This window comes from Corylus avellana, chromosome ca5, assembly GCF_901000735.1.
Source record: "Corylus avellana chromosome ca5, CavTom2PMs-1.0".
In the NCBI taxonomy this organism is placed as follows: domain Eukaryota; kingdom Viridiplantae; phylum Streptophyta; class Magnoliopsida; order Fagales; family Betulaceae; genus Corylus; species Corylus avellana.
Window position 1 is genome coordinate 30,514,635 of NC_081545.1, and position 24,505 is coordinate 30,539,139.

The window sequence follows — 24,505 nt, forward strand, 5'->3', positions numbered from 1 at the left end:
TCCACAAAATAGTCTCCACTCTTCGGCCATTAATCCAAGAAACAGCCAACAAATTTTTTTCTCCATCTATGGTCTATCAGTATCAAATAAAAGCAAGTCCCAGCAATAATCATTCAACAAAAATCGAAAATCAGTTACCAGAGGGAATTAAAATCGAGAAACGAAAAGAATAAAGAAAAAAAGCTTACCTCTTTTGGTGGCCCGACTCGTCGGTCGGAAGGGAGGCGCTCGTGGGTTGTGGGTTAAAGGGAGGAGAGGGAGGGAAACGACGGCGGGAGAGGGAGAAGCTCGTGGGTTGTCTGGGTTGCCTCGACGACGGTAGAAGGGGGACGAGCTCATCTTGGCCGAAGAGATTTTCTGGTTGCTGGTTCTTCTTCGCCATCACCGGAGAGAGAGTGAGCGAGGGAGGGAGAGCTGGATAGCACGACTCCAAGATGAAACATGAGTCTTTGGATTTAAGATCCTGTGTTTCTGTTCCTATCTTGTTAAGTGCATCTAGCTGAGGTGTAACAATTTTATTGGTTGCTGCAAAATAACACTTTTGCAGACCGACCGCATAAGAGGTTTACTCATCTACAAAACCATTGCTGTGCGCCTTAAAATGTGGTTAAACATGCACTAAAAACTAAGCGGATATGTCAGCAATGTCAGTACCTGGTACTCCTCTCACGTATAAATTCACTTACAGAGAGATCGACCACCCTCCATGGATTCAATCAATATATCTCTTTCTAAATTTGTTGAATATATTCGTAAACGCCACTGATTATTGTGGACCTTACGATGTCCTTGGAAAACTGAGCGGCTATATTTGTTCCAAACGGTAAGCCCTTTTGGACGTCACTGGCAAATCCCGTTTTCCTCGTGATTCCTATCGTCAAATCCTCGTCTTTTTTCCTCCAAAAGGTATATCAACGGTTAGACTCTTCCATACGCAATTTTTTTTTTTTTTTCTTTTTCTTTCTGTTGTGATAATAGGATTTATATAAGAACTTTGTGGCTATAACTATAAGCCTGTAATCATTGTCGCATTTAAGGCTCGAGGATATATATATGTAGTAGTAGGTCACCAATCAGTGCGCTAATCCTCGTGCTGCGCAGGGGCATGGGAGAAACCGGACCGAATCCCGATCAGAATCCGAAATTGACAGAGATGCCTGCAGGGAGAGTGGTGTGGAAGATTGAGGAGGAGGATGGGGAGGAGGATGAGGAGCGGGCAGAGGAGAATGAGAAAGAGTACGAACTGGAGGACGTGAGGGACCGGATCAAATCGTCGCGTGGAAGCCGCTTCAATCTGATCTCCAACGAGTTAGGGCTCGAGTCCACTCGCCGGAAGTTTAGCCGCGAGAGTCTCCTCTTTGGCCTCCGAGACCTCTCTCAAGGCCTCGTCATCCATCCCGATAACCGGTACCACCACCACTCTCTCTCGCATTTGTTTTATTTCTTTATTTATTAATTAATTTAAATCAATTTTTTTTTTTTAATGATAATTTAACATCATTCCAAGAAGTAGTAATAGCTTTGAGTTTGGACTCTGGCTCGTTATTATATTTTTATCTTAAAGTTTTAATACAAAATTTGAGTCTTAATATGCTTTTGGGGACAAGAGGATAGATACGAATGAGAGCTGACAAGTGTTTGTATCGGTGGTTAAGAAGCAGTCGTTCCCGCCACCGGTGTACACGTGGCGGTGAACTAACGGATGGGTCTACCGAAGATTTGGTAGGGCTCGAGTCGACCATGTCGTAGTCATTGTTTTGACTTTTTGAAACCGATGAAATCGACGGTTGTAGATTTTACAGCTGGGTGAGTGGGATTTAGCTGGAAAATTTAATAATACCCCAGGGTCGTAGTCTTGGTGAAAGGTACTGCGGCCGTGCGTTTTTGAATCGGACGACGATGACAGGGACTGCGGCCGTGATTATCGCGGTTTGACTGCGACACTAGGACCATGATTTTGTCTGTCTCTGTTGTATGTGAACCACAAAATTGCTATCCGATCAAAACGTGACACAAACAAGTTGTTGATTGTCCCTTGTTTTGCTGTAATACGAAAGTAATGGAACAAATGACACCATTGATCATAGAAGCAATCAAGTAGGTTCTAGATCAGAAGTTGTTTTGTATAAAATCTATAATAATGTTAGAAATTACATTTTTTTACTTATTTTATTTTTTTAATTATTATTATTATTATTTTTAACGATTGATGTAAGAATTGATTATAGGGTATGATTTTTAATTTTACTTTAAAATTAAAATCTAAGATGCAAATATGTATATTATAAACTTAACTAGTGGATGTTAAGTCTTCCCCAAAACTTGTTCTAGATTCCATAGTTATTTGATCTTTATTTGGTACTAACATAACAGGAATATGGAGTTTAATAAATAGTTTTTTTTTTTTTAAAAAAAAAAATTCAATAGACTATCCAAGGTAAAACATAAGAGTATTCTTAGCAGCATCACCAAAAGTAACCAAAATACATTTTTATCTATTTTAACTATTAATTTTTTTAAAGCACCCTAGCAGTTTCACTATTTTAAATATCTAACTTTTACTATTCTATTTATATATTATTTTTCAAATACTTCTTTATATTTTTTTTAAATTTTTTTAAAGAATAGGGAATGGGAGATAAAACTTATATTATTTTTTATTTATTTGATGAGTGAATAATATTCACTATCTTTTAATGAGTACTGTTTACTCACCATTTTATTTTGGTTAAAATAATAAGTCTGAAAAGTAAAGATTTAAACAATTTTTACTAAATTGTCTCATCAAAATTAAACCAAAAAATAATTTTGATGAGATGGGAAGAGTGCTTTAAGGGGCATAAACTGTAAGTCTGTAAGAATAATCTTAATGGAAACAGTAGGATCATGGTACAGTTCACGTCCATGATCCAGTTTTGGCCATGGTACAGTTTTGGCCAAGCCATCCAACTGGACCAACTCTGTCCTTTATTTTGCATGTGAACCTCATGATACTCGACCTTCTCTGGTGATGTTCAGAAATCAGAACAATAAAATTTGATAATAACTAAACGAGAAAATAAATAGAATGTATGGACGAAACACTTGGAGCAATCTTTGATATTTCTTTCTTTCTTCCATTGTAAGATATTCATGGACGCGAAAAATACGATCTTCATTAATTTCCTTATCGTAGTCATCTAATCTTCGGATTGCATCCCTTCTTTGTAATTTTAATTTCATTAGAGTGTATGGGCTCTTTTTTTGGGTGTTTGTCGGGTCCATCCCCTCCTTTTTTTTAGTTTTATTTTATTTTAATGTTAAACGGTTAATTTGCTAAGAAAAAAAGAAAGGAAAAGAAAAAAGAACGGTTACTTCCCTCCGGGTTGTGTGTTTGGTAAGCTACATATTTGTTTTGGTCGAAGAAAAGACTCTGAAAGTTAAAGTGCAGGTTGTATCGGGCATGGGTGAACTTCATATTGTTATGGGCAGTGTACTCGTCCTTCTTCACTCCCATGGAGTTTGGTTTCTTCCGGGGATTGCCTGAGAACCTTTTCATACTGGACATTGTTGGGCAGATAGCTTTCCTTCTCGACATTGTCTTGCAGTTCTTTGTGGCATTCAGAGACAGCCAGACCTACCGAATGGTCTATAAGCGCACCCCCATTGCGCTCAGGTCAGTTTTCCCTTCCCTCCACGATTTCCTGGGTTCTGTCACTTCTCATACTTTCAATCTATTTAAACAATTGAATAACTTTTTACCATCTGTAGGAATGACAGAGTTTTAGTACAAGTAGATGCTCTCCTTTTTTTCAATGGAGGAATATGTAAATAAAACGGTTATGACACACTTATCAGTTTCAGCTGATTTATGGTTCAGTTGGTTTACTTGATGAGAAAATTTCCAAGCTAATTTATTGTAAAGTTGTTTAACTATATTGAGTTTGGAAAATGGGTCCAAGTCCTTGTCTTCTGTCTTCTAGCTAACATGGCATGACTATAGGGGGAATCCAACAATATAATCATGTTTTAGAATTACTAATCCATTTTGCTTCCGTTAACTGCTGATTTTGTCTTTGTTTTTTTGTTTTAATTCCTGAATGCAGGTACTTGAAATCTAGTTTCGTCATTGATCTTCTTGCTTGTATGCCTTGGGATATTATCTTCAAGGTATCATCACTCTTTCTAAGCATTACTGGTGTCTCTTAACACTTTTTTTTTTTTTTTCCCGCTTTTAATATCTTGAAGGAATTCTACAAATTACAAGACATTGATATGTTTGCTTTTTCCTCAAGTAATTGCTTGTTTCTACCATCAATCCTATTTAAAGTTTGTATTTTGGTTTTTCTATTTTTGGCTTTTCTAAGCATATGTGCGTGGAGAGCTATTCTTCCTTACTTCACAACACTTGAAAACTTCACCATCATTCTTTTTCTTCATTCCGTAAACTTTACTTCTTATCCTTTTTTTCCCTTTCAAAGTTTCTAGTTTAGTTTCGGCCTTCCTCAAAACCAGGGGTGACCGCTTTAAGGCTTTTGGGGTGGCCGAACCACCCCTTAGCCTTGACTTGGCCACTCTCAAAAGCCTTAAGGGAGTGATTGCCCACCCCCTCAACTTTCAAGGGGTGGTTGTCCACCCATAAAAGCCTTTAGGGGACGCTCGACCACTCCTTCAATCTTGAGGCGTGGTTTGACCATCCCTAAAAGTAGACAACCAACTCTCAACCTGTCATCTCTCTCTCTTAAAAATTTTGTTGCATTTATTTTCCTCCAAAACCGAGGTAATTTGGATATTTCAAGTCTAATATATGCATGTGCAAGTCACGTACGACATTTTCCATCCATTTTAAGGCCAACATTTAACGAATGGGCCAAATCGCAATGAAATTGTAGTTGAGGGAATTAAGTGTCATAAATTGGTAGTTTAAAGGGTGTCTTTATAATAGGTAATTAAGAAAATTTGGGCATTTCAAGTCCAAAATATGCACATGTAGGTCACGTGCAATATTTTCCATCCATTTTAATACTAACAACTAGCGGAGAGGCTCTTTTGCAACAAAATGGTAGTATGAGGGGGGTCAATTGTTACAAATAGTAGTTTGGTGGTGTCTTTGTAAGATGGGTGTCAATTTGAGGGGGTTAAGTATATTCTCCCCCATAATAAATTTAGATAGATGCAATTTTTCTTGAAGAAAGGGGTGGGCTTTGGTTCTAGGAACCATGTTTTTCTATCCATTGAGGTTTTTGTGACTGCCGCCACCAACACTTTTTACCATGACATCTTGTTATACTGCTGTGGACTAAGTATCCATATAAGGCAAAACACTGAGGTATTCCAAAAAGTTTCAAGTAATGTAGAATAGGATATGTGATTTGAGAAAGTTTACAGTATATCTTGAAGATAACTTGCAATTGTAAAAGTTTCCCCATTATATATTTCTTTAAGTGGTTGATCATTTTTAGAAATCTGTTCTGAACAGGCGAGTGGAAAAAAAGAGGAAGTGAGGTACCTTTTATGGATCAGGTTATTTCGGGTCCGCAAAGTCACAGAATTTTTTCAGAAGATGGAGAAGGATATACGTATAAATTACATGTTTACCAGGATTATAAAGCTTCTTGCTGTTGAACTCTATTGCACACATACAGCAGCCTGCATCTTTTACTATTTGGCTACCACTCTGCCTAAAGAAGAAGAGGGTTACACGTGGATTGGAAGTTTAAAGCTGGGTGACTATAGTTATTCACATTTCAGAGAGATTGACATTTGGAAGCGCTACACAACGTCTTTATATTTTGCAATTGTTACCATGGCCACTGTTGGTAAGTTATTTATCTTTTACCTTCTATATCAATAAATACAACCAAAAACTGGTATGGTTTTTGTGATGTGCATTTGGTACATAATCTCATGAGTTGCATAATTTTACTCTAGAGAACTGATAAAATGGTTAAGGGGGTTTTGAGATAACGGATCTTACAAACTTGTGGTGAGATTGTAGCAGACTAACCAAAAGATTGCAAGGAAAGCATTACTTTTCTCTGTCTTCTGTTTGTTGATTTTTCATAAAAAACTGATTGTATGGTGCCTATAATAGAGGGAGGCATACACTGAATAGAAGTTATCTCCTTCTTATTTTTTTAATTGTTTTTTAAAAACTTGAATACATAAGGATTTCAAGATATATTTTTAATTAGCACATGGATAGATTTAGGAGTCTTACAATGGACATCATCTTTAATGTTTGAGTTTTATGCTTCTTAGCCATAGCTGAAGGTAATTTAAGTTGCGAATAGCAAGATTAATGAATTATTTAGATGCCTATGATTAGAATGGCAAACTTCATATGTGACAATAATTAGAGTGCCTAATTATTGTCATGATAAAAATTGGGGTATAACACAAATGTGATTAGCACTTTAATAGGTCATGATAAAAATTGTCCATAAATTATCTTTTTTTTTTTTTCCTTAAAGCTCTTTAATACATGTGCTTAATTAAATGTATGTTACACAACATGCAGAAATTTTTCCTAATTTTCTTTACACCATATTCTTTTTCTTAACTTTCTTGTGTATAAGATGTTGTCAACTAACTTCTTACAGGTTATAATTTGTACATTTGATGATTTACCCACCTTTAATAATGCTCAGATCCATATTCTGCAATGCATTTAATTATAATTAATACTTGCCTACCATTTACAATTGTGAGACAAATCGAAACTGCACGAACTTTAGGGAAATGATAGTATAACTAACTAAAGTAATGCCTCTTTCTGTTGCAGGTTACGGAGATATTCATGCAGTCAATATTAGGGAAATGATATTCATCATGATATATGTCTCTTTTGACATGGTTATTGGTGCTTATTTGATTGGTAACATGACAGCATTGATTGTAAAAGGATCAAAGACAGAAAAATTCAGGGACAAAATGACGGATCTCATCAAATACATGAACAGAAATAGACTTGGGAAGGACATCCGTAATCAAATTAAAGGCCACGTGCGCTTACAGTATGAGAGTAGCTACACTGAGGCTGCTGTTCTACAGGACATCCCCATATCTATACGGGCTAGGGTAAGTTGAAAGAGGGGGATTTTTGAACCTCAAGTATTACGAGTATCTAATTTTATATATATATATATTTTCATCTGTTCTGAAAAAAAAATTATAATTTTTTGATCTGCTGATTGCTAAACTTTCTGGCAATTTCACGCTTTCCTATCAGAGTTTTTTCAGAATTCTTATTGTTTATTGATCTTTCTTTGGTTTAGTTTCACTCTTCTATATTTACCCAAGACCATATACTATTTTGGTGGCAATTTGTTCATGTTATGTATTAGGTAACTGATTAGTTTGACTTGGTCAGCAACTGCATCTTTTATTTACCCATCATGTTCTAAGTTTCACAGGTACTTTCGAGTGAGCCATATTACTATACTCGCCAATATGCATCTGATCCTGATGCTTCTTATGTGTATCTAAAAAACTGAGAAATAAATTTTCTAATTTTGGGAAACATCATATCCTTCTTAGTCTTTCATTTGCACATATAGTACATGCCTTGAGCTAAATCAAAAACAAAAAAACACTATGGTTAAAACTTATTAATCAAAGTTCTCTCTCTCTCTCACACACACGCACACACTCGGCACGCACACATAGTTCAACACTCCTAATCCTAGTTGAACTTGGACTCATAATATTGAAAGTACTAAAACAAAACTAAAAACTGTGTAAAGGACCACAAACAAAAAACTAAATCAATTAAAAGGCCCTTCAATAGGACACTACTACAGGATCCAGCAAATCTAGACATTAGTAGAAAAATCCTGATTTCTATATACAAGCAAAACTAAAACAAAAGAAACTGCTAGCTCCCTAATGCAAAGAAACATAATCGTAAGATTTGATAGTATCTAGAACAGCCCATGTAGGTATCAAACTTATTTTCGATCTTTTTTTCATCATTATTCTTGCTTTTTCTTGGGCCTCATGTATCCCATATCGGTTGGTCAATTAAATTAAATGTTCTGTCAACAGGTTTGAACTAATCATAACGAGTTGACTGTTCTTTGCAGATCTCCCAAACTTTATACTTGCCGTACATTGAAAAGGTTTCCCTCTTTAGGGGATGCTCTTCCGAATTCATCAATCAGATTGTAAGTATTTGTTGCCATTGATTAGTTGACAATAAATATTTATAAGTCATTTTGTGGACTCCATTTGCCATTAATAATGGACTTTATTTGCGATTGACAATTTCAATCAGCTTTAGACTGTAGGATAGCATGGAAAAAGTAATGTCGCTTCAGGGTCTTTGTACTTCTTTTGGAACTGCCAATGTCTGTTGCAAATATTTTACATGGACATGGGGAACATGGGCATAACATGAAACGGCAACTTCCTGAAAAACAGGACACAGGCAGAGCATGGACTTGAAGTTTGTGTGTGTGTTTCATCACTTGATTTGATCAAGTTAGAGATTTTAACCTAGGGTGCATCATTTTGTATTGCAAGGACACTGATGTCAATGTTTAGAAAGGTCACTTCAAAATACGTTGACTTGAAATAGTAATGGGGTAAAAATGTGGGTAAGAATCATAAGTGTTGTTGTGCATACATTTTCAGAGAGGATTTGCTTTGTTGCATTGAAGTCTTGGCTTCGCATGAATTAATGAAGTTAGACTGTTCTTGCAGGTTATTAGACTCCATGAGGAGTTTTTTCTCCCAGGTGAAGTGATAATGGAACAGGGAAATGTGGTAGATCAACTGTATTTTGTCTGTCATGGTGTGCTGGTATGATTCTATATTCCATAGTCACTGCCCTCAATCATTGTGTTTGCTGAACATTATGCTTTTTTTCTTCTTCTTTTCTTCCTTTATATTTTTCTTGGAAAATCGTCTATTCTTTGGTTTCTGTATCCTCAAGTATGAGTTTGTCTTTAAGCATGTTAACATGTAGGTGTTGTTTGTTAAACAACACCACATTCCCCTACACTATTCATCTCATTTTTTAAAAAAATCAATATCAAAACATTCTCACTTTTTATATCATATTATTCACTTTTTATATTACATCATTTATTTTTTACTGCTATTTAAATAAATCACTACAAAACAAAATTTTCTCACTTTTCAATACAATTTTTTCACTTTTCTATATTAATTATTACACTCATTTTTTTCCTCACCAATTATGAACAGTGCATTGTAAAGTGTTGTTGTTTACCAAACAAGGCCTACTTCAGTCGTTAAGTCATCTTACATTTTATTTGTCTATGTAGTTTCAAGTCATCTTACATTTTGTTTGTCTATGTAGTTTCACCATGGTGCATGAAGCTTTCAGTGTATGCTAGGTCTGCGTTATATATCCTTTAGTATAGTCACTAAGTCAATTTCCTTTAGGCGATTTTGTTTTTAACTATATCCCAATATATTGCGATGTTCAATTATGTTGTTTCCTGAGAAGGGCAGGATAGGGATTCTGAAATTTTCAACATGTGTATGTTTACAAGACTGACAAAACTAGTCCTGTGCAGGAGGAGGTAGGCACAGGGGAAGATGGATCAGAAGAGACTGTTTCACTTCTACAACCTAACAGCTCGTGTGGAGAAATTTCTATTCTTTGCAACATTCCTCAGCCGTATAGAGTTCGTGTTTGTGAACTATGCAGGCTTCTGCGTCTTGATAAACAATCTTTTACAAATGTATTAGATATATACTTTTACGATGGTCGAAAAATCTTGAACAACCTTCTAGAGGTAATTAACTTTGTAATGTCTATGCTCTTACTTGAGTTCCTGATGCTTCTGGCAGTAGAAGTAGAGTATATGATTAAATATAGAAATATTTTTGAAGCCAGTTTCAAAATCTCGAGCAATCCTCTTTACTTGATATTAGTTTTCTATTGTGTGTAAATAAGATGGCCAAAATTGTACAATAACTTACAGGGAAAAGAGTCCAATCGAGTTAAGCAATTGGAGTCAGATATCACCTTTCATATTGGAAAACAAGAAGCTGAGCTTGCTTTGAAGGTGAACAGTGCTGCTTATCATGGAGATCTGCATCAGCTAAAAGGTCTGATACGAACCGGAGCTGATCCGAACAAGACAGATTATGATGGAAGGTCACCCTTGGTATGAAAATTCTTACTAATGTTTTAGATTTGTCTTATGATTAGTTTTTCACTCTTTTTATTTTTTTTCTTATTCTCTTAAGATTCGTCTTATACCAAGTTATATAGGCATACTTGATAAAACTGTTTCGTTTGTATCTAATGATTAAACAAACTTTGTCCTCTTTTATTTAATTATGTATTAACATTTTGCTGGATACAAAACATATAACAAATGGCATCTCTGACAATCAGACAATGCATCATGAGGTTCCTCATGGAGCATCAAACTGCATTTTCTCCTATACTTCCACTGTTGACAGAGAAAAAACTGCCAGGGTAGAGTTGGTTTCTCTGGATGTTTATAGACTAACGATCTTAATTTCTGAGAAAGATGCAAGATATTCCTAAGAAGATGTTTTAAATACCAAGCCTTATATGCAGGTCTTACCATTATGTTATTGGTTTTACTAAATTCAGTTGCTGTGATGAAATTTTCCACTACCCTAGCAATTTGTAGTCCCAAAAGCAGTAGAATTTAGTTTTTAAGTAATTCTGCTTTATATACCCTCTGGTGGAGGCTCCCATTTACAAGATTCATGATGAAGCCATCCTCAATTCTCCATTTTCTCTGTGTCCATCTCCTTGTGTCCATTCAACTTCATTGCAATATTATCAATTATTATATGAACAACCAAACCCTTTGGCAGTTTCAAAATGTTTGATTTTCTTTTAATTCAGATACTTTGCACCAGCTGAAACTTCATTGCAATATTTCAGGTTGAAGCCTCATAAGTAATCTCATTTAGCTTGAATGGTGTGTTCTCCGAACTTCACATTTGAAAAAAATCATGTATTGAAACGGTATTAAGATCAAATATTTAGGCACCCACCAGATAATTTGCAGTCATCTTGCAACATAAGTTCAAAGAAATGATGAGTGTCTCATTCTCTTTTTCTGTTAGGGAGCATTGATATATTGAATACATACCCAAATTGGTAAAAAAATATGTGTGTGGAGGCGTGGGTGGATAGGTTTGGTTGGGTGCATATGTATTTATGTATGTAATTGGAGAAATGCACTGTACTTTTATAACTGCGGCATAAAGTAGCAGGTTAATTTCTTGGATAGATACATGGAATCATCTTGGTGACAGGTGCTACTTATGTTAGAAAACTTTGCAATATAATTTGTTGTTTGTAGTTTACTCGCTCCAATAACGCAACATATATTATAAAGACCGAAAGAAAGAAAGCATTGCTTATGTCTGATTGGAGCCTTTGTTTTCAACAGCATCTTGCAGCATCAAGAGGACATGAAGATATCGCACTTTTTCTTATTAAGGAAGGAATAGACATCAATATTAGTGGTATTTTTCTTATGTGATGAATCGGTATGCTTCTCTGCTTTATGTAAATTTCACTTCGTTACCTGTATCATAATATCACATGTTTTTTATCGTTTTGCGTAGATAATTTTGGGAATACACCTTTACTTGAAGCCATCAAGAATGGGCATGATCGAATTTCTTCTTTACTTTTTAAAGAAGGGGCCTCCTTGAAGATTGACTCTCCCGGTAATTTTCTCTGTACGGCTGTTGCAAAGGGGGATTCAGACTTTCTTAAAAGGATTTTATCCAATGGTATTGATCCAAACTCCAGAGACTATGATCATCGAACCCCCCTTCATGTAGCTGCCTCTGAAGGATTATATTTGATGGCACGGTTGCTTGTAGAAGCGGGGGCTAGTGTTTTCTCAAAGGACAGGTACAATTCAAATATTCATTTTGCCTTTTGGGTTTTTCAATAAGGATACATCCATGTTTATGAGTGCAATCTATGAGCCTACTTGCAGTTATTATAGAAGCCTAACTGCATATGGATGAATCCTTTCAGTGAATTACTTTATGATCTTTAGTTTTTGCATGCCATCCAAAAGCCTAATAGAGCCATTATTTGATACTATGGTTTTAATCATGTCTGGGGAGAAGTTCTGTTGATCCGTTTTCCCTTTTTCCCCTAGAGTATTGACCAGATTTTTGTTTTCCTCAATCATAAACTGTAAAATTCTTGTTTACATAGCCCATTAATCATTTTATATCGTGCAACATGACATGATTAAGCAATGAAGTATCCTATGAAATGCTCTAGTACTCAAATGTATCCAAACATGATCTCTGAGATCAAGACTGCAAATGCCATGTTTTCATTTTGCCTCGACTCTGTGTAACTATACATTTTGCACCTTTTAACCATAGTCTTCATCGTGAAAAGTGAACTTCATTAGTAGAAAGTGGACCAATGAAAAAATTGGACTTCCCTAAATGAAAGATGGGTTTTTGTCTCAAGGACGCGGAGCTGCTAGATCTTTACTTGTTTAGGTTGCTTTCTCAGTATTGTATGATGTGTCATCTTGAAACTACTTACCAAGAAAAAGGCATCTTGAAACTCATCCTTATCGTTGATCCAACCTAACCTACTGGTAGCTCCATATAGTCTTAACCTTTGATTATAAAACTGTGTTCTACATGATTTATGTTGTAGTTTTCCTCCTTTCTCAGTTTTTGTGGCATTGTTTTCTTTCCTCCTGTAGTAGGAAAAGAGGAATAAGAATTCCTTTTATCCACAGTCGATTAGTCTATTTCATTGTTCCAAAGACTTTATCACGTTTTTGCCATTTTACCTCTACAGATGGGGAAACACCCCAATGGATGAAGGCCGAAAGTGTGGAAATAAGAATTTGATCAAGCTATTGGAAGATGCAAAGTCAGCTCAGTTAACAGAATTCCCCTATTCTGCCCAGGAAACCACAGGTATTGAAACAGGTCTATGATTAGCTCTTATTATGCAAACATGTGGGAGGCAACTAAATGTAATCACCAGAAAGTAGGTAAATGGCTTGCTTTCTTTGGTGAAATAGAAAGAAGATAAAAGCTTGAAAAAAGCTCTGAAATACTTACCAAAAAAAAACAAAAAGGCTGAAGCATAGAAATGTATCAAACTTGAATCTGATGTCCTGATCTTGCTGTTCTAATTACAGCCTGGTAATGGAACAAGTGTGTTGGGTTGGAAAGTTTTCAGGTTTGGGTGGACAAAAGGAGGCATTATGCCAATTTAGAACACCTGTACAGGACCTAGACTTGGACTCTGAACAACAATGATCTGTCAAAGCCTATGTTGAATTTTTTTTTTTTCCATACATTTTGGCCCATCCCAAGACTTGAACTTACAAGGGAAATCATCTTCTTTTTGCTAAGACGGAGCAGAATATTTCTTTTCATTTTTTTTACTTGGGCTGTTGATAGTTGAAGAGGTACCTAAAGAATGAATCTGTATGATAGTTTCAGGATAAAAATCTAAATTGATGTGATCTGGTCATTTTCTTCTGATTTACCTGCCAAGAGTTTTTTTAACTAGTCTTCTCTGTGGGCCGCTTTGGTAGATAACTATGGGGAGTAAATAACTGAAATTCTGTTTCCATTTACAGATAAAATGCTCTTAAAAAAGTGCACTGTTTTCCCCTTCCACCCGTGGGATCCTAAAGAAAAAAGAAGACACGGAATTGTGTTGTGGATCCCACGTACAATTGAAGAGCTTATCAAAACAGCAGCAGAGCAGCTAGAAATTTCAAGTTGTACCTGTATATTATCAGAAGATGGAGGGAAAATTCTTGATGTGGACATGATTAATGATAGCCAGAAGCTGTATTTAGTCACCGAAACACATTAACATTTAAGCAATATAATTTTGTAGTAGTCTTTGTATCATCTTGTGTGCAATCTTGTCGTATATGTAGTCAGCATGTAGCATATCTGCATACAATGAACCCTGCTTTCTTATATAATAGAGTAAAATACTATTTATGGTATAAACACACATAGTGATTACTAGAGAAATCCCTATTAAGAATATGAATGACTATGAGACACCAACTTAGAGGAAATGAAATTCTGGTTTTCATTTGCAAGATGTGTTTCATAGTACCAAAAAAAAAAAAAGAAGAGTATTTTATATGCAATTATGCTTTGCTATAATAGTTTCAGTTATTCAGGTTGAATAATTCTATCTTAAGTGATTCAGATTACAACAACATATAAGAGAAAGAAGAATGATTTGTATTATGTGCAAGTCACATGGGTAGTAAAACTACACCGATGGCTATAATCAGACCATTGAGGGTCGTTTGGCCACCCTCAAAGACTAGTTTCGTGGTGGCTGAACTATTCCCTTTGGTCATTGAGGTGGCTGAACCACTCCAATAGCCGAGTCAGGGATAGTTAAACCACCCCCTTTGGCCACTACCAAAGTACCAATGGCTGAGTTGCGGGTGATTTAGCTACTCTTGTGGCTTGCATGCCCCCATCCTTTTCTCTCATGTGTGGTATCAAAATCTCAGCTATTCATGTAAGACAAAAAATACTTCAATTAATTAAGGTGTTGAACAGAGTTTAGATCTATCTTGAAATGAAAGAACAGTGCAAACACAATAATGAACTAAGAAAAGCTTAGACATTGTTTACAAACTTCAGAGATCCTTCTACCCAGCCAGGCAAGCCCTATATGCAATTCAAAGTATCTGGCTATTATCAATCAACTAAGATTCCTATTGGATCACATGAATGAAGAAAACCCAATAAGAAATTTCAACCAATCCCAAATATTATTTTTAGTCAAAGTTTCCAATTTGAAAAAACAACCCAAATAACAAAACAAATCAACCACACACAAAAGGCAATTATTTTAATCATCATGTTTGAAAACACAATCCCAAATATTATTTGAGTCAAAGCTATAGGTTATAATGTTTTTTCAAGTTCATACTCAGAAATTGAGGTTCACACAAACAAGGGAGAGAACACAAGAGACTGCCTATTTAGCAATTACAGCGCAACCAAAACTACAACTAAACAAAGTCGCCAGTCGTCAACCCAAACCTCATACAAGAGATTGCCTTTTCAGCAACCATAATTTTATCTGCATGCTGAAGAAAAAGGTGGCTGGCTACCCAAAACTTGACATGTTCATGCAGAATTAACTGTCTAGATTGATGAGAAACTCATTTAAGCCCCGCGTATGTGCTGGAGTTGCCGAAAATGCTTCTGGGCCGCTGCATTATTTGCAGCAGCGACATCATTTTCCTCCCCTTTTGACATGTTTTCCCCACAAGTAGCACCAGAGTCCGATGGAGACAAAGAAAGAAGATGAAAAAGGGTACCCAAAACACAACCCAGAAGGGGAAGAGAAGAGCATATATTTGCGGCTTTTGTGAGATTCATGGCTTAGCTGCTTATGACTGCTGAAAGTAGAGAGAGTTTTAGAAATGTGAAATGGTGATGGCAGGATGTTGAATTTATATATAGTAAAAGAAGTGGAACATAATTAGCGTGGTGATCAAGTCAAGCCTACTCAAATGGACTTCTTCTAGTCATCAAATGATCATGCCCAGGGAAGAATAATCTGCTGTGAACGTACTCATACTGAAAAATGCTAGGGTCAATCAATTTTTTATATTTTGTTCATATTCTCTTATAAATTTAATAGATCAACCATTAAATTTGTGGGATCTACATAAATTCACAAATCTAATGACTAATTTGTAAGATAAGATAAGCTAAATATTAAAAAAAAAAAATTGACCTCTAACACTTTTCGAACATATCCCGAGGGCTGAGCACCAAGAAACTTCCTATGTATGATGATGCGGCAATTTTCAACACGTTACTTTCTATGCTTAATCATCCCAAAGAACTATACATAAAAAAATAAAAAATAAAAAATAAAAAGACAAAACTTGTCGAAATTCCTACCACATACTCTTGAGTGCTTTTCTCAGCTTATTGGCTGAGTGACCTTTTTCTACCTTTGTATTGAATTCGCGCCTCGGCAATTGTTGACGGGGGAAGCATGTGTGGAGACTTATGCGCGAACTTGTCTAATACCTTTTTTTTAAAAAAAAAAAAAAAAAAAAAAGAAAAAAAAAAAAGAAAAAGAAAAAAAAAAAGATAAGGCATCTTTTGGTCGTGATTTGAAATCTTAAAAAATATCTCTATGAGTTTTAAAAGTGTTTAATTACTCTTTAGAATAAGAAAAATAAATAATAAATTAGTCTCTACTGTTACAGAGGTTGACCAAAACCGATAATGTGCTAAATGAGACAACATAACTAATATCCTGGCCTTGGGGTGGTTCGGCTGCCTCTAAATGACAAAAAATAAAATAATTGAAGGTGACCGAAACACCCACAATTACCATGGAGTGATTTGGCCACCCTATCTTGCTAGTTTAATTCATGTTGATATGGCATATTAATAAATTTTATCAACTTTTCTAACAAATTGATTAATTTATTTTTTTTCTGCTTACTTAGAAAGTGATTAATATTTAAAAAAAAAAAAAAAAATTCAGAGGATTATTTAGCAAAATCCCAAACCATAGACCAAAAAAAAAAAATAATTTATCCCTTTTATTAATCTAAGCGGCTTGATTAGCACTTGAGGAGCTCTGCTTAATTATTTGGGTAAATTAAAAAAAAATAAAAAAATGGTTGACTTTGAATGAAGACCAATGTACTTCCTTGTAGTTTCAAATCCTATGGCCCTGTTTGCCTGAACGGAGTGGTACTGTAGCTGGAACGGTACTGTTTCAGCTACAGTATCGGTACTATAAATGTACTGAAAAGCCTCTCTCTTATTTTCAAAAAAATTGAAAAGCCCCTCACACACCCCAATAAGCTTTATTCCTATCTAACCAAAAAACCTGAAAAACCCCACTCCTTTTTTTTTTTTCTTTTTCTTTTTTGTTGAAAGAGAAAGAAGAGTTTTGGAACACTGCTGAAGAAGAAGTTGTAGATGTAGTTGTCTTTTTTTTTTTTTTTTTTTTCCGTTGAAAGAGAAAGAGGAGAGAAAGAGGAGTTGTGGGAGAAGCCTATTAGAAGAAGCTGTAGATGCATTTTTTTTTTCTTTTTCGTTGAAAGAGGAGTTATGGGAGAAGCCTACTGGAAGAAGAAGCTGTAAATGCAGTTTTGTTTTTTTCTTTTTCTTTTCTGTGAAAGAGGAGCTGTGGGAGAAGCGTTCTAGAAGAAGAAGCTGTAGATGCAGTTTTGTTTTTTTTTGTTTTTTTTTTCCTTTTTAGAAAGAGGAGTTGTGGGAGAAACCCACTAGAATAAGAAGTTGTAGATGCAGTTTTGTTTTTTTTGTTTAATTTTTCGTTGAAAGAGAATGAGGAGTTATGGGGGTGGTTCGGTGGTTTGGTTAGATAGAAATAAATTTCTGCAGCTTATTGGGGTGTGTGTTGGGCTTTTCAGTTTTTTCAAAATAGGAGAAGGGCTTTTTAGTACATTTAGAATATCAGTACTGTAGCTAAAACAGTACCGTTTCAGCTACAATACTGCTCCGTTCCTTAGGCAAACAGCCAAACAGGGCCTATAAGAGCTGCGAAATTACCTCCCGTGAGCTTTCCTTGAAATCATCTTGGAAATTACGTTTTGACCAATAGGCTCCCCTCAAGTCCATTACCCCAAAGACGGGTTAAATTTGGTATTTCAAATTTTCTGCCACATGGACAGTTTAATAAGAATGAGGGACTACTGGATCTGGAAGTCAAGGTTTAGACCATATTTTTTTGATGACTGGGCCGGGTATGGGCTTTAGCCTCCTCTTCTTGTAATCGGGCTAGCCCAAATGCAGTGGAGAGGGTGCTAGACCGCTAGGGCAAAATTATATAACTGCTTAATTCCTCCTAATTGCCCAAGAAAAAAAAAATCACCAGAAAGTAGGTAAATGGCTTGCTTTCTTTAGTGAAATAGAAAGAAGATAAAAGCTTGAAAAAAGCTCTGTAAGTACTTACCAAAAAAAAAAAAAAAAACGCCGAAGCATAGAAATGTATCAAACTTGAATCTGATGTCCTGATCTTGCTTTTCTAATTACAGCCTGGTAATGGAACAAGTGTGTTGGGTTGGAAAGTTTTCAGGTTTGGGTGGACAAAAGGAGGAATTATGCCAATTTAGAACACCTGTACAGGACCTAGACTTGGACTCTGAACAACAATGATCTGTCAAAGCCTATGTTGAATTTTTTTTTTCCCCTACATTTTGGCCCATCCCAAGACTTTAACTTACAAGGGAAATCATCTTCTTTTTGCTAAGACGGGGAAGAATATTTCTTTTCATGTTTTTTTACTTGGGCTGTTGATAGTTGAAGAGGTACCTAAAGAATGAATCTGTATGATAGTTTCAGGATAAAAATCTAACTTGATGTGATCTGGTCATTTTCTTCTGTTTTTCCCTGCCAAGAGCTTTTTTAACTAGTCTTCTCTGTGGGCTGCTTTGGTAGATAAACTATGGGGAGTAAATAACTGAAATTCTGTTTCCATTTACAGATAAAATGCTCTTAAAAAAGTGCACTGTTTTCCCCTTCCACCCGTGGGATCCTAAAGAAAAAAGAAGACACGGAATTGTGTTGTGAGTCCCACATACAATTGAAGAGCTTATCAAAACAGCAGCAAAGCAGCTAGAAATTTCAAGTTGTACCTGTATATTATCAGAAGATGGAGGTAAAATTCTTGATGTGGACATGATTAATGACGGCCAGAAGCTGTATTTAGTCACCGAAACACATTAACATTTAAGCAATATAATTTTGTAGTAGTCTTTGTATCACCTTGCGTGCAATCTTGTCGTATATGTAGTCAGCATTGTAGCATATAATCTGCATACAATGAACCCTGCTTTCTTATATAATAGAGTAAATACTATTTATGGTATAAACAAATATAGTGATTACTAGAGAAATCCCTATTAAGAATATGAATGACTATGAGAGACAAACTTAAGAGGAAATGAAATTCTGGTGACTATATTACCAAAGAAGAAAAGTTGCATTGTAGTCTCCGACAGAACGCAAAAGATTTTCATTTGCAAGACGTGTTTCATAGTTTTTACAAAGAACACAGAAAAAAGAAAAAAAAAAAGAAAAAAAGAAGAGTATTTGATATGCATCGCTATAATATTTTCGGTTATTCAGGTTGAATAATTTTATCTCAAACGATCCAGATTGCAACAACATATAAGAGAAAGAAGAATGGCTTGTACTGCATGCAAGTCATAGGGGTAGCAAAACTACCTTGATGGCTATAACCAAACCATTGGGGGTCATTTGGCCACCCTCAAAGTCTGGCTTTAGGGTGACTGAATCATTCCCTTTGGTAATTTGGGTGGCTGAACCACTCCAATGGCCGAGTCAATGGTTAAACCACCCCCTTTGGTTACTATCAAAGTACCAATAACTGAGTTGCGGGTGATTTAGCTACCCTTGTGGTTTGCACGCAGTGCAAGTCACCCCATCCCTCTCTCTCATGTGTGGTAACAAAATCTCAGCCATTCATGTAAAAAAAAAAAAAAAAAAGACTTAAATTAAATTGTTGAACAAAGTCTAAATCTTGAAATGTAAGAACAGTGCAAACACAATAATAAACTAAGAAAAGCTTAGACAATGTTTACAAACTTCAGAGATCCTTCTACCCAGCCAGGCAAGCCCTATATGCAATTCAAAGTATCTGGCTATTATCAATCAACTAAGATTCCTATTGGATCACATGAATGAAGAAAACCCAATAAGAAATTTCAACCAATCCCAAATATTATTTTTAGTCAAAGTTCCCAATTTGAAAAAACAACCCAAATAACAAAACGAATCACCCACACACAAAAGGCAATTATTTTAGTCATCATGTTTGAAAACACAATCCCAAATATTATTTGAGTCAAAGCTAGGTTATAATGTTTTTTCAAGTTCATATTCAGAAATTGAGATTCACACAAACAAGGGAGAGAACACAAGAGACTGCCTGTTTAGCAATTACAGCGCAACCAAAATTACAACTAAACAAAGTCGCCAGTCGTCAACCCAAACCTCATACAAGAGATTGCCTTTTCAGCAACCATAATTTTATCTGCATGCTGAAGAAAAAGGTGGCTGGCTACCCAAAACTTGACATGTTCATGCAGAATTAACTGTCTAGATTGATGAGAAACTCATTTAAGCCCCGCGTATGTGCTGGAGTTGCCGAAAATGCTTCTGGGCCGCTGCATTATTTGCAGCAGCGACATCATTTTCCTCCCCTTTTGACATGTTTTCCCCACAAGTAGCACCAGAGTCCGATGGAGACAAAGAAAGAAGATGAAAAAGGGTACCCAAAACACAACCCAGAAGGGGAAGAGAAGAGCATATATTTGCGGCTTTTGTGAGATTCATGGCTTAGCTGCTTATGACTGCTGAAAGTAGATTGAGTTTTAGAAATGTGAAATGGTGATGGCAGGATGTTGAATTTATATATAGTAAAAGAAGTGGAACATAATTAGCGTGGTGATCAAGTCAAGCCTACTCAAATGGACTTCTTCTAGTCATCAAGGTGGTGTTTAGTAAATGGGTTGGCTTAAACACTGTAGTTGATGTAAATTGATATGAAAAAAAATAAGAATGTTTGGTATAAAAAAAATGAAAAGTGGTATGAAAAAGTGAAAAAATTTTGTTTTGTAGTGACTTTTTTATTTGAATAATAATAAAAAGTGAATTATTTGATATAAAAAGTTAGAAGGTTTTGATGTTAATTTTTTTGAGAAATTGTGATAAATAGTGTCTAGGTCAACTCCAACCCCTTTACCAAACAAGGCCCAAATGATCATGCCCAGGGAAGAATAATCTGCCGTGAACGTCCTCGATATATTTTAAGAGTCAATAAATTTTTTATATTTAATTTATATTATTTTATAAATTTAATAGATTAATCATTAAATTTGTATAGTTTACATAAGTTTATAAATTTAATGACTAACTTATAAAATAAAATAAACTAAATATTAAAAAAACATATTAACTTCTAACATTTTTCAAACATATCCCGAAAGCTGAGCATTAAGAAACTTCCTATAAATGATGATGTGGCAATTTTCAATACGTTACTTTCTATATATATATATATATATATATATATATATATATGCTTAGTTATCCCAAATAAATATACATTAAAAAAAAAAAGACAAAACTTGTCGAAATTCCTACCACATATTCTTGAGTGCTTTTCTCACTTATTGGCCAAGGAACCTTTTTTCTACCTTTTGGCTTCGTTTGACAAATGATTTGAAGGCAAAAAATATAACAGCCTATTGACATTTTGCAGTGCCATACAGCAGAAGTCATGCCCCCTTGTTCAGGCTGTCCAGGCTGTCCAGCAACAAATGTGAAAAGGAGCGCCTGGCCTTACCTCCCGTGAGCTTTCCTTGAAATCATCTTGGAAATTACGTTTTGACCAATAGGCTCCCCTCAAGTCCATTTCCCCAAAGACGGGTTAAATTTGGTATTTCAAATTTTCTGCCACATGGACACTTTAATATGAATGAGGGACTACTGGATCTGGAAGTCAAGGTTTAGACCATATTTTTTTGTTGACTGGGCCGGGTATGGGCCTTAGCCACTTCTTCTTGTAATCGGGCTAGCCCAAATGCAGTGGAGAGGGTGCTAGGCTGCTAGGGCAAAATTATATAACTGCTTAATTCCTCCTAATTGCCCAAGAAAAAAAAAAAATTATAGGCTCACACGTGCCAGTTCCTGAACTTGCTCATACACGTGCGATACAAACGATTTGCCGCTTCTCTAACTTCCTCTTGCTGCTGTAAACAGTAGACCACTCCAAGTGACTAACATACCCTCCCGCGCGCTTGCGAGCTCCATGGTAATATCGTAAATAACTGTCCTTTAAAAGGCGGGGAATTCCCGCAATGGGGGAACTCAACGGGCAAAACATCCCTGTAACCAACATTAACAGCCTGAAACTGTCAACTAATTTCAATCAGTTTACAATTCTCTCCTTCTCTCTGAGCTTTTTCTTCTTCACAAGAAAGGAAGTCTTGCTTGAGAAACCCATCTGAATCAATGTCAATCCCAATTCTCGCGGCCTGCCAGAAGAGGAAGCGCAGGCCGAAGCTTTACAGGTTTCACACATTCGGTGACCGCGGCTGCCCCATCGACCCTAGGGGCGCGTTCCGCGACAACATCCGGGATTTTCTCCAAGAATGCGCAGACCTTCATGACGACAATGTCCAGGGCATGCCCACTTGGTGTACCCTCCTTGTGCACGAGGCCAGAAACTTCGTCGTCCCTCTCTACACCATTGAAGAGGAGGTCACGTGCTCTCTTCGTCCCTACTGCGATCACTGCCGATGCACAGGTTAACTTTTTCTTGCATTTTTTTTCTTCATTGCCTGAAATGGGTTTCTATAATTTTCGTTCGGGGTTTTGGTAATTGGGGGTTTTCTCATTAGCTGTTGCTTTGCCTCTTTTCCGGGGATTTTGTTATTTTTTGGTTAATGTCGAAATCAGATTGTTTCACATAACAAAAGGTCTGGGGTTTTAACTTTGGATCGTGTTGATGCAGGAATTAAGGTTTCTGAGTTTCTTTCTTGGTTTTTTTTTTTTTTTTGTTATTTAGGTTGGAGTAATCATTTTCTATCAAAACGAAAGTATCATTTGATAATCCCGGCTGATGATGAGTGGAATAAGCCTTTGGTTGATGATGTTATGGATCTTCAGACGCATTTGTTGCATGGTCTGATTCACTGCAACGGGTTTGGTCATTTGCTCTGCATCAATGGAATTGAAGGTGGTTCTAAGTACCTATGTGGCAGAGAAATCATGGACTTATGGGACCGGATTTGCACAAATCTACAAACCCGGTAACAAAAAGCACCAAAGTTTTAGGTTTCTTTTAGATTTATGAAAATGAAAGACACTGAATTTATGGGGGTTTTCTATTTCTTTGTCTTGCAGGAAAATCACTATTCAAGATGTGTCGAAGAAGAGGTCTATGGATCTTAGGTTGCTCTATGGGGTTGCTTATGGGCATTCTTGGTTTGGCAGATGGGGGTACTTATTCTGCCGTGGAAGCTTTGGAGTGGCGGAGCACAATTATGCTAGAGCGATTGAGATTTTTAGCCAATTGGAACTTGAAAAGATCATTGAAGACTATAGCAACAATGAGAGAGGCAGAGAAATCAAGAAAATTATTCGTCATTACAGAGATATGAGTGAAACCCAATTGGCGACAATCAAAGATCTTCTCAGGTTTATGCTAACTATCAAGTCTCGTGCTCCCATGCAAATAGACAAAGCTAATGATGCTGCTGCTTCATATTCCACCTCAAAACCTTGTACTAGAATTACCTTCCAGAGCAAGCCTTTGGCAAAGGAAAAATCACAGACCTTTAGAAAGTTCACTACTGTAGTTGCCAATATGGATAGTAGATGGCCTGCAAGAAGACTAGAATATGCAGCAGAAGTTGTTGTCAATGCATTGAAAGAGAAGAAATCAGGCAATTTCTGTCATGGTGGGATGACCCGACAAGATTTGCGAGACGCCGCTCGGCTTCACATTGGTGATACAGGTCTGCTGGATTATGTGCTCAAATCAATGAACAATATAATTGTAGGAAGTCACATTGTGCGCCGTACGGTGAACCCGACAACTCGGATTTTGGAATACTCAATTCATGAGCTTGGCAATGGTAATGCATTGATTTCAAGGCCCCTTCCGGTATCAGCTCCAGTGCCGGGTGTTGACGTTTACAGTGATTTGGTTCATCTGTATAAAAATGTTCTGTTGGATTACGAAGGATCAGATTTGGTGGACTTGGCGGCTCAGGCAATTCTGGACAGTAAGCATTTTGTGAAGGAGTGGCCGTTTATTGATGAAGAGGATCAGTTTCTGAGATTCGTTTGCCGATTGATGCCAAAGCTGTGCGATGTAGAATCTGATCAATCGAAAAGAGAGCTTCCACCCGGTGAAATCATTGTAGTTCCTCTGCATACAACAGTCAGAGAGTTAAAGCGAGCGGTGGAGAGTGCGCTGAGGGACACCTACTGCATCACCCAAGAATTTTTGGTGATGGAGATTTCAGAGCTGGAGGAATTGGATGATGGGGAATTGCTTTTCGGGGCGGTTGAGTCGGGTGCAGAGCTGTGCGTGAGAGGGAGCGGCATAGGCTTGGAGAATCGGTTGAGGTACCAGGGCGGAGCCGACAGTTGGATTGTGAGATGCGAGTGTGGCGCCCAAGATGATGATGGGGAGAGGATGGTGGAGTGTGACATTTGCGAGGTGTGGCAGCACACTCGCTGCTGTGGCATTGAGGACACTCAGGCTGTTCCTCCGCTCTTTGTGTGCTCAGGATGCTGCGTCTCGCTTGCGCCACCCAAAAATGACTCTTGTTGTGCTTTCCAGTACTGTTCTCCAACACCCATGTACAATTCTTTTTTACCACAAAATTTTTGTCAATAGAAAATTCTTCAATTACATCATGCTGTTTATATCCTTAATTCCCTAACATCCCCTCAAGGTAATGGGGGAGGTTAGGGA

At 36.6% G+C, this 24,505-nt stretch overlaps 2 protein-coding genes across 2 annotated transcripts; both read left to right on the plus strand.

The window, feature by feature from the left end:
* Positions 1–743: 743 nt before the first annotated feature.
* On the plus strand, positions 744–13,899 carry LOC132183027 (potassium channel SKOR-like). The gene is made up of 14 exons (XM_059596418.1): positions 744–906; positions 1,102–1,407; positions 3,431–3,655; positions 4,086–4,149; positions 5,459–5,798; positions 6,764–7,059; positions 8,064–8,144; positions 8,683–8,781; positions 9,525–9,746; positions 9,936–10,121; positions 11,394–11,469; positions 11,572–11,866; positions 12,791–12,912; positions 13,587–13,899. Exons 2-14 carry the CDS (start codon positions 1,106–1,108, stop codon positions 13,826–13,828), a joined length of 2,550 nt encoding a protein of 849 aa, XP_059452401.1. The 5' UTR covers positions 744–906; positions 1,102–1,105; the 3' UTR covers positions 13,829–13,899.
* Positions 13,900–21,916: 8,017 nt separating this feature from the next.
* LOC132182121 (PHD finger protein MALE MEIOCYTE DEATH 1) lies at positions 21,917–24,427 on the plus strand. Its single transcript, XM_059595321.1, has 3 exons — positions 21,917–22,324; positions 22,586–22,829; positions 22,924–24,427. Exons 1-3 carry the CDS (start codon positions 22,030–22,032, stop codon positions 24,425–24,427), a joined length of 2,043 nt encoding a protein of 680 aa, XP_059451304.1. The 5' UTR covers positions 21,917–22,029.
* The last annotated feature ends 78 nt before the right edge of the window (positions 24,428–24,505 follow it).

Excerpts from the sequence above, each read along its gene's own strand:
- LOC132183027 (XM_059596418.1), top strand. The coding sequence starts at position 1,106 with ATGGGAGAAACCGGACCGAATCCCGATCAGAATCCGAAATTGACAGAG. Across the intron at positions 8,145-8,682 it reads CCGAATTCATCAATCAGATT|GTTATTAGACTCCATGAGGA; the intron begins GTAAGTATTTGT and ends CTGTTCTTGCAG. Across the intron at positions 10,122-11,393 it reads ATGATGGAAGGTCACCCTTG|CATCTTGCAGCATCAAGAGG; the intron begins GTATGAAAATTC and ends TGTTTTCAACAG.
- LOC132182121 (XM_059595321.1), top strand. The coding sequence starts at position 22,030 with ATGTCAATCCCAATTCTCGCGGCCTGCCAGAAGAGGAAGCGCAGGCCG. Across the intron at positions 22,325-22,585 it reads CGATCACTGCCGATGCACAG|GTTGGAGTAATCATTTTCTA; the intron begins GTTAACTTTTTC and ends TTTGTTATTTAG. Across the intron at positions 22,830-22,923 it reads TGCACAAATCTACAAACCCG|GAAAATCACTATTCAAGATG; the intron begins GTAACAAAAAGC and ends TTTGTCTTGCAG.